Genomic DNA, 9,329 nt, shown 5'->3' on the forward strand with positions numbered 1-9,329 from the left:
AGAGGGCACACAGGAGGGAGCCAGGACTCCAAAGGGCTCTAGAGACAGATCTTCCAAGGCTGCCTACAAAGCCTGGAGAAGGAGAGGAGGGACAGTGGGAGGCCGGCTGTCCCCACAGAGATGCTGTGCCAGAGAGAAGAAGGCCCTTCTGGGAGGAGGGGCTGGCAGGGGTGGCCATGCTGCTCACAGCCCTCTAGACCACAGCAGTTTGCTCACGGTCCTGGTGGAGATGGCCCACTCTCCTAAAGACTCTGGCCAAACCACACCCCGTGACCTCTCCAGCCAAGCACAATGACTGAAGGCTCCCAGGACAGCCGAGGGTGCCAACCTCAGGCCAAGGGGTCCCTGGGGACCCCTGTGCCACCACATTACAGCACCCTGCAGCTCCTACCCACCAGTTCCAGAAAGCACCGCCGCACACGAGCTCCCAAGGCTGGCCAGCGACTGGATACCTGGCCCTCACTGCCCAGAGTCCTTCTCCGTTCAAGTTTTTCTTCCTCTGCCCCCTCCTGTGTGCCAAGCCCCTCTTCCAGGGGAGGACGTGCAGGTGGTGGTGCCTCTACGTGCAGGCAGAGCTGGCTCAGAGGACGTGCCCTAAGTGACAAGGTGCTCATAAGGACCCGAGTGTTCCTGTCACCATTGCTGGCTTTATTGAGGTCGCCACCACGTCTGCTAAGAGGTTTGCCAAGAGGGGACCCAGCCACCGCCCAGCTTGGGCCTGAACTGAGGGACCGTGTGCCACTCCCTGGGGGCTCCTCCAGAGAGAGCCTGTGGTCAAAGCCTTGCCACAAGGACCAGACAGCTCGGAGTGCGGAAAGAGAAGCTGAAGCTGGGAGGGCAGGAGGGGAGGGAGGAGCGGGAGCAAAAGTTGCATCTAGACAAAGTCGAACAAAACAAAACCGAAACCCAGATGTGTTCCTGTCTCATCTCGGGATCCAGGCGTCGCGGAGTCCAGAAGGCCCCTTAGCCGGACATCTCCTCGCGCTGCTCCTTGTTCCTGCGCACCTCGGCCGCGTGCAGCTCCTGCCAGGACAGGCGGAGTGGGCGGGGCCCTGCAGCCGGGAGGGACTGGGTCCTGCCCCTCCCAGTCCTCCTGTGCTCTGCGTGTCCTGCCCCCCCCCCCCCCCCCCGCTCCCGGCTTGGGGACCCTAGGGTCCTTTCCTCCCTAGATTGGTTCGGTCCGAGGTGCTGCAGATGCGACCAATGAGGACACGCTTAGCGACCAGGAGCAACAGAGGGCAGGGAGAGGCCTGAGAAACCGACTGCAAGTGTGGCTGGCTCTCAGTGAGTCTGGGGTTGTGTCCAGACCAGAGCGTTGTGGCTCAAGGGATTTCCCGGGTGTGCAGGCTGCGGGGCTCCCTGGCACTAACCCAGTCCCACTCGCAGGGAAGGGGCTCTGGCCTGGGCAGGGGTTCCCCTCACCCTAGCCGGCTCCAGCAGGACAGGGAGTCATGGGGAGGCCGGACTGTGGGAGTGCTAGTGGTGCAGTGGGCAGGCACCGCCAAAAGAAGCATCTGGGGACCCCTGCTTCGGGCCCCGCCCCCTGCTCGGATCCACCCGCCTTTCGCCCCGCCCCCTGCTCGGGCCTGGCCCGCACGCGCACCTTCTCGCGCAGCCGCTCACGCAGCGCCGCCAGGTGCGCCTCGCGGATCTCCTTGCTGAGCTCCATCTTGTAGTTGAGCTTCTCCTCGGCCAGACGGCTGAAGTTGTTGTTCTCCTCCAGCGCCTTGTGCAACACCTCGCGTTCGTGCTCGCGCCGCTCCGCCAGCTGCTTCAGCACCTGCGCCTCCTGCGTCTGCGCGGCAAGGAGGGGGTGGTGCCCGGCGGGCGAGCGTGAGGGGCGGCCGGGCCCACCCCTCCAGGCATACCCTCCCCAGCCCTCCGCGCTGCTGTCAGGGACCCGCCGCTCAGCCCGACCCCACCGGACTCGTCCTCGGTGAGAGCTCAGGCCTACACTGTCCTGCCGTCGGCTAGGGTGACCATCTCATCCCCAGACAAGCCCTTCCTGTCTACCCTCGGCCGCAGAGCTGCCCCTTCCCCGCTGGATTCCGGGCGCCCCCTCTCCATCCCACTCCAGAGTCCGGGCTGCCCTAAAGAATATTGGAGGAGCGGAAGAAGCTAAGTTTGTGGGCTGTTACTGAGCTTTCCCTTGTCTCTTCTTCAAAGGTCTGCCCGCTGAGCACAAAGTAGGTGCTTAATACACACTAGGTTCTGAGCTCCCTGAGGGGCTGGGGGCGGTGGAGGGCCCCTCAGGGCCGCTGGGGAAGGGAAGAGTCAGAATGAGAAGAGTGGCGCTGCTGCTGGTCCCAGGGGGAGACCCAAGAGCCCCAGAGGTAACAGCCTCCCTCAGCCTCCTTCAGAAGGCTGCCGGGCGCCACCCAGGAGCTGGTCACTATTGGGTAACCCTGAGAAGCCTGGGCCCCCAGGTCTCACCAGCCCTGCTGTAAGGGGGTGGATAGAGCTGCTGCCCCTGCCCAGCGGGCTTGAGCATCAGGACAGCACTCCTGACAGCATAGGGTTTTCTGTGTGTTTCAGTCTGAGAGAGTCTGGTGTGAGAAGGGGAGGAGGGGCCTGCTTCTACCAGGGGCACCCTGAGCTCCCCTGCTCAGGAGTCTGCCTACCCAGCCTCCTCTCCCAGCACCCCGCCTGGGGCTACCTCCTGATCTTCCCATCTGGCCAGTATGGCCGAGGGCACCCCTCCCAACAATTACACCCCTCTTCCAGTGGCTGCCACCCAGGAATCCTTCCTCCTTCCCCCGTTTCATTCTGATGGCTCAGAGGGTAGTCCAGGGATATGAGACTCTCTCTGCTACAGGCCCAAAGCCCTACAGGCCCATCTCCAGCAGATGCTTGGAGAACCCTGCTCCTTGGGGACTCTGTCTGTGGCTACAAGTCCCCCTGACCATCTTCATCAGGACCCAGAGGGGCGGCTCCTGACCTTCCTCCGCTCCTCAGCTGCCTCCAGCCGCTTCTGCAGCTCTTCCAGGGAGGTGTCCTTCCTCTTGGGGGGGGAGGAGAGCACGGGACTCTCCGGGGACAGGTCGGAAGGGGACTTGAGGATGACCTCAAAGCTCTGGCCAGAGGCCCTCTTGTCCAGCTGTTTCACCTCCATGTCTGCAAGGCAAGAGCAGGTGGGGGCTTCAGGAGGGCTGGGCAAGGAGGGGGGAGGCTGAGCACACATCCAAGTCAAGAGCTGAGAGAAGGGGTGAGGCTTCTCATGTGGGACTCCAGGACTGGGCCCCCAGGACCGGCCCCTCCCCCAGGGACCCTTCTCCAGAAGCCAATCAACCAGCAGGGTTCACAGATGCCATGGGAGGGGGGCAGTGAGGTCAGGTGGCAGCAGGCAGTGGGAGGTCAAGGGCCAGGCACTCACCCCCATACTGGTAGACGGTGTTGGGGTGTGGCTGTGAGTAGAAGCAGGAGCAGATGAGCGACAGCACCGACAGCTCCTTCATCTTCTCCTTGTATGCTGTGGGCATGAGGCCAGGCTGAGCGGGTGCCAGCCCATTGCTCCTCTGGCCCCACCTTCCTGGCAGCCCAGGCCTCCCCCCGCTCTGCCCCCATCACTCCCTTAAGGTGCCTCTCTGGGAACACATGGATCATGCTCTTTTGTGTCCCACATCTCTGACTGTGCATCCCTTCCTCCCTCCTGGATGTTAGTTGTCTTCCCCTGGGCACGCCTCTTTGTGGGTGCCCTGCATTGTTCTGTCTCTGAGTCCCTGCACCTCAACCCCCATGTCTTTGTCTCCTTCTCCCTCCTTTTCTCTTTTTTGGCATTTCTGTCTCCCCTGCCTCTATCTGTCTGTGTCTCTGCTTCCTTCTGTCTTTTTGGCTCTCCATCTGTCCCCACCTCTCGCTGTATCTTTGCATCTCGCTGATTCTTTGTCACTGTGTATCTTCCTGACTCTCACCTCCCTCTGCCCCTCCCTGGACTTCCTCCTTCCTCACCTTTCCCTCTCATGAATACTTGCCCAGTCGGTAGAGAGGTTGACCACCACACTCATGACTGGGCCAGCACAGATGTAGAGCTTCTGCAGGCAGCATTTTCTTGGGCTATGCACTTAGGTGAGGCCCTTAGACCCTCTTGTCCCCACACCTGCCCTGTAGTGCCGCCACCCTGGGATGAAACCTGGTTCTCACTAGACACACACCGGTGCCTCTCAAAGCCAGAGTGAAGGGAGCTGTCCGTTCAGCACCACGCCCCTCCCTCTACCCTTGCAGGGTGAGTGCCCCCAGCCAATATCCACAGTACCCAACCAGAAAAGAAGGTAAGCCTGCTCAGGCCCTGGGCCCTGTCAGAGAAGGGGAGATGCCCGCACTCAGAGTGAAAATAACTGGGCTGTTCGTGGTCTCTTCACACAAACCAGGCTCCAAAGTAGACACATGGGTTTGATGCCTCACCCACTGGTTCTCAACAATCCTGTAAGCCATACTGTCACCCCGCCCCTACTCAATCAAAAGTGGGCCCAGGTAGCTGGGGTGATTTGTTCAGATCTCCTCCATGTCAACCCAGGTAGTGTGTGTTCTTTCCAACCCCACACTAGGTCCCAAAGACTAGGGGCCTCAGACCCCCAGACCTTCCTCCCTGGCTGGAGAAGCTATTAGGGGTCTCCAAAGAGACATTTCAAGGAGAAGGACTCTGGCTCTCAAGAGAGAAAGAGCATGCATTGTTACCCACAGCAGCCTTCCATGCGGCAAACAGTTTGGACAGAAAACTTTCTGATCAAATTTCATACGATAGTGTTTTAAAATTGAATTAACATAAAATTGGGGAAAGCATTGGAATAGAAATAGGACTCAGGACAGGAGTGACCAGCCCCTGTCTCAGGGAACAGTATGCTGTGAGCAGGGTCTTTCACCAGCCAGTGCACAGAATGATGGTAATGGATTGAAACATCCTGATGACCCAGACCCTTCTGGAGAGAGCCCAAGGAGCCTTGAAAGGAGCACAAAGGAATCCTGGGCAAGCAGCAAGGAGGGCCTTTGAGGTCTCAGAGGGGAAACAGGGCAGAGACACGTGACTTGGTCATTGGCTCAGGAGGCTGAGAAGGAGGGCCAGGTAGAGGCAGCTCTCAAAGGGGATTTTGGCCTAACTTATCAATTTTGCTTTTTCAGAAACAGAATCTAGTTGTCTATTACTTATGTCATTAAAAGTTAACTTTAGGACTTCCCTGGTGGTACAGTGAATAAGAATCTGCCTGCCAGTGTGGGGGATGCTGGTTTGATCCCTGGTCTGGGATGAGTCCACATGCCTCAGAGCAACTAAGCCTGTGTGTCTTGAGCCTATGCTCTGCAACAAGAGAAGCCACCACAGTGAGAAGTCTGTGCACTGCAGCTAGAGAATAGCCCCCACCCGCTGCAACTAGAGAAAGCCTGCATGCAGCAACAGAGACCCAGAAAGCCATAAATAAATAAAAAGTTGAAAAGTAACAGCCCAGTGGGAGGGATGCTCCCCAAGAGAGGACTTGTGTGTCTGGCTGCTGGTGGTGGGAGGGACTGCATGGCAGTTGGGGAACGGGTAAATTTGGAGAGAACACCAGTGGGGGAAGCTTGCACCCAGGCTGGAGATCAGGACTGAGCCTAGTCATGTGCAAGATGGGAGAGAGGCTTCAAGTTCCTCTCATTACAGAGGGGAGAGTGGATGGAGGGCCAGGCCTCTCCACAGATGTAGCTCCAACCAGGAAACCCCTGCAGCAGGAACACTCTTCCTTTTCTCTCTTCATAAGACCCTCTCTTCCTTCCCTATCATTGACTTCAGAAGGTCATTTAAAAAGTCTCTACTATGAACTGGATTGCTTTCAGCCACCCCCTGACCCATATTAAATGTTAAACATGCAAAAATGCATATTAGCCTTTTGGATGATGATATCCCAGACAAGCAAGAGTTAGAAGGCACTGGGTCAGCGTATAGCAGCAGTGTGATCACAGTAATAGTCGTCCAAGGGGCCTGGGGTGGGCATGCCACACCCTTCCTCCCAACTGACTCTCAAGACCAGCCACCACAGGCAGACACCCTCATCAACCTCATTTCTACAGAGGTGAAGAAGGCTCAGAGAGGGCAAGTGGCCCTCCCAGAGTCACACAGCATGCCAAGATGGGAGCTTGTCAGGAGCCCAGGCCTCTGAACTTTCTTGTTGGGAGCCTCATGGAGGGTGGGAAGGTCTTCCAGAACTAGGAGGGAAGTGAGCCCATCATAGATTCTCACTCACCCCTAGAAGGGCCTTGGAGGCTGCTGCTTGCTGCCTCTTGACAGATGGAGCTTGTTGCCACTCAAACTGTCCCTCTCTTACTAGTCAGAGTCGGGAGCCCAACATGGCAGGTTGTACCCAGTCTGTCCCTCTCTCACTAGTCAGAGTCAGGAGTCCAACATGGCAGGAATTGCCAGCAGCATTCACCTTTTTCTGGGAAATGTGGCTACAGTTGTCACATTGCCTGGCATGGACTGGGCACTCACCTCCTGGCAGGCCCAAGCCCAAGCACTGTTTCCCAAAATAGCTCATTCAACCCTCAGAACAAGCCTAGGGGAGGTGCTGGCACTATTACTGCCAGCCAGATGGGGAAATTGAGCCTCTGAAAGGCTAGGTAGCAGGTGCAAAGCCTCATAGCTTGCCAGAGTTGCATAAGGGGATGAATTTGAACAAGTCTGCAAATGTGCCTGAAGAGCTGAGCACTAGGGAAGGACACCAAGAGGTGGTGTCCTCAGAGTGCAGCCCCCAGGAAGCGCAGGCCAGGGTGGAGGTGACCCTGGAAGGCCACTGAGGCATGGAAGCCTGCTCCAGTCAGAGATATGTTTTCAAAAGGACTCCATAGCTGGTTCACTTTGGCCACAGTTATTGGTAGTGTCACGTAGCCACTTCTGAGCCAGACCTCCCTCCTACCAAATTTTGCTGGGAGAAGCTGTGGTGAGCACAGGCACCTGTACATGTGCCCACACTCTACAGAGGGCAGCACTGATGACAGAACAGGAAAGGCCCGGCCCCATGTGACGTTAGCCAGGGGCACTTCTCAAGTGGGCACTGCACCACATCTTTGAAGTGATGGCCAAGCTGGACAAAACTGACCAATTGTACCCACGGTCTCCTTCTGGACACCAGTGGTAACTCGGACACCCAGAAAAATCCTGGGAACGAGTGTGAGTGAGCAGTGCCCCAAAGACTGGCCAAGAAGAGGGTGTGGTGCCATAGGGTCTGAGGTTGGAGGGTCTGGACCCAGCCCTGATGGCCATCGAGGGTAAGGTTTCCTCTTCGTCCCTCCCCCACCTAACCTAACTCTGCTCAAGTCCGAAGGATGAGAAGGAGGCCTGTTGAGCAGTGTTTTTACCAACAGGGTGAAAAGCTGATAAATGCTCCCCAGGAGTGGTTGCCCATGTCCCCCAGCTCAGCACAGGCGGTGAATGAGGCCACTCAACTCTACCCCAGGGTGGGACTGGGGCAGCACTGGCCACCTCCATTTGCCCAATGTCTCTGGGGATGACAGGGAGAGGGCAGGGGGTGGATGAAGTCCAGATGGACAAGACCCCCCGAAGGAGGTTGCCGAGGGCTGTAGTCAATGATGCCCGTGGTCTCTTCCCACGCTCCTGCAGAAGTCACCAGGGGCCAGAACCACCCGCCCTCAGGGGCGGGGTCAGCGCGGTGCACACGTGGGTGGGCGGAGCTCTGGCGCTTCCGGCCTAAGCGGGTGCTCCCTAGAGTCTAGTTAGCTGGGGAGGGGGGATTGAAGAGACTGGTGCCCAGGGGAGAGGGAAGAATAGGCATGGTGACCGGGTGGAAGTGGGAGGCCGCCCACCCAGCCATCTCCGGCACCGAGTGCAAAGATGAAACTGGTTTTGGGGAGACTAGACTGGGCAGAGCGTTTCTAGGGAACGTGACCCTCGCGTCCTTGCGCCGGAGGTTGCCGGGCAGCACCCTCGCGTCCAGTATTTGCCACGCGTTTCCCGCCTTGTCCAGTGCCCGCTCCTCCGCGAGATCCTCGGGCCTGCTGCGGGCGGGGGAGGAGGTGGGTCGTTGCCCTTGAGGGCGGTGGGTCTGCAGCTGGGGGGGCGGGGCGGCAGGGGAGGGAAGGAGGGGCAGACGCCCGTCCTCACGGAACCCGCAGTATAAAGGGCGGTGGCTTTTTCGACCGGGGCGGGTGGCACCTTGTCACAGAGCGTGGTCTCGAACCCGCAGCGGCGAGGGGAGGGGGCAGCGAGGCGAAATGCGGGCGCGGCTTTGCTCAGGTTTCCTTCCCCCGTCTTCTCGCAGCGCCCCCTCCAGTTCCCCGGCCGCTCCATTGGCGCAGGGAGGGTCTAGGCCGCGCCGGCCCCGGGCTGGGACTCCCGCAAAGGGTCCTGTGCTCCTCCCTCCGACCCCCGTGAAGGCGTAGTTCCACTAGGGTCTGCGGTCGCCGGACGCCTCCCAAGACCATGCCTGCACCCCTCGAGCGCGCCCACCCAGATTCTCGGAGCCACCCTGTGGTACGGCAGTCGCGCCCGGCCTGGCACAGCGCCGCACCAAGGGGCAACGGCACCCCCAGGCCGACGCCCCCACCCCGAGCGTGGTCCCTACCCCGCGGCCCAAGCCTGCTAGGCTGGCACCGCAATTCCTGCCCTATGGGCATCGGGTATCCCCATCCCCTGGCCCCCAACCCTGTCTCCTGCGGGTTCCACCCGGAGCTTGCCCGCGCCCTTTTAGGGCGCAGGGTCCGAGATGGGAAAACACTCCACATCCCGCCCAGCAGTAGGCGAGGCCAGACAATAGTCTGTGCTCAGACCTGCTGCCCCAGGACGCCGGAATCCCGGGTGCCTACCGGAGATGGTGCTGGCCATGGTGCTGGCGGCGGCGGGGTTGCGGGAGGCGGGAGAGGCGCGGGCGGCGGCTGGAGCTGCAGTCGGCGAATGCTGCAGTGTCGAGGAGGGGAGGGAGCTAGGGAGGGCGGGAGGCGGGAGCGCAGGGGAGAGGGAGCGAGAGAGAAAGAAAGAGAGAGGGGGAGAGAGAGAGAGAAAGCGCCTGGCTGTGGCTTGGGCTGCAGCCGTCGGAGGGAGGGGGTGATGGGAGGGGACAATGGGAGGGGCTGAGATCTGCCTGGGATGCAGAGCCCTGCGCTGCAGCCAGAGGCCCATCCTCCCACCGCTCACTGTTAGGACCCGCTGCCCCAACTTGGCTTTGTACACTTTCAGGCGGCTGGTGGAGACAGCACCCAATTCCCCAGGGGCTGTGCAGGAGGAGGGGGCAGGCCTCAACGTCAGGGTGGGGTTGCAGAGCTCTTCTGAGGCCAGTGAAGGCTGGGAGGTGCCTTTTCTGTGCCCAGGCTTGTGCTGAGGGAAAGCAAATCATGGATGGTGTGGGTGGGGG

The 9,329-nt window shown here is 59.7% G+C and overlaps 1 protein-coding gene across 1 annotated transcript; it reads right to left on the reverse strand.

The window, feature by feature from the left end:
- Positions 1 to 627: 627 nt before the first annotated feature.
- Positions 628 to 8,936, reverse strand: STMN3 (stathmin 3). The gene is made up of 5 exons (XM_006040712.3): positions 8,785 to 8,936; positions 3,374 to 3,469; positions 2,939 to 3,114; positions 1,604 to 1,795; positions 628 to 1,023 (listed from the first exon to the last, which is right to left on the reverse strand). The coding sequence occupies exons 1-5, from the start codon at positions 8,801 to 8,803 to the stop codon at positions 964 to 966; spliced, it is 543 nt and encodes a 180-aa protein (XP_006040774.2). The 5' UTR covers positions 8,804 to 8,936; the 3' UTR covers positions 628 to 963.
- Between the last annotated feature and the right edge of the window lie 393 nt (positions 8,937 to 9,329).

This window comes from Bubalus bubalis, chromosome 14 (genome assembly GCF_019923935.1).
Source record: "Bubalus bubalis isolate 160015118507 breed Murrah chromosome 14, NDDB_SH_1, whole genome shotgun sequence".
In the NCBI taxonomy this organism is placed as follows: Eukaryota; Metazoa; Chordata; class Mammalia; order Artiodactyla; family Bovidae; genus Bubalus; species Bubalus bubalis.

Coding starts and splice junctions, on each gene's coding strand:
- STMN3 (XM_006040712.3), bottom strand. Junction 3,115..3,373: donor CACCGTCTACCAGTATGGGG/GTGAGTGCCTGG, acceptor CTTGCCTTGCAG/ACATGGAGGTGAAACAGCTG. Junction 1,796..2,938: donor CAGCTGAGGAGCGGAGGAAG/GTCAGGAGCCGC, acceptor CTTGCCGCGCAG/ACGCAGGAGGCGCAGGTGCT.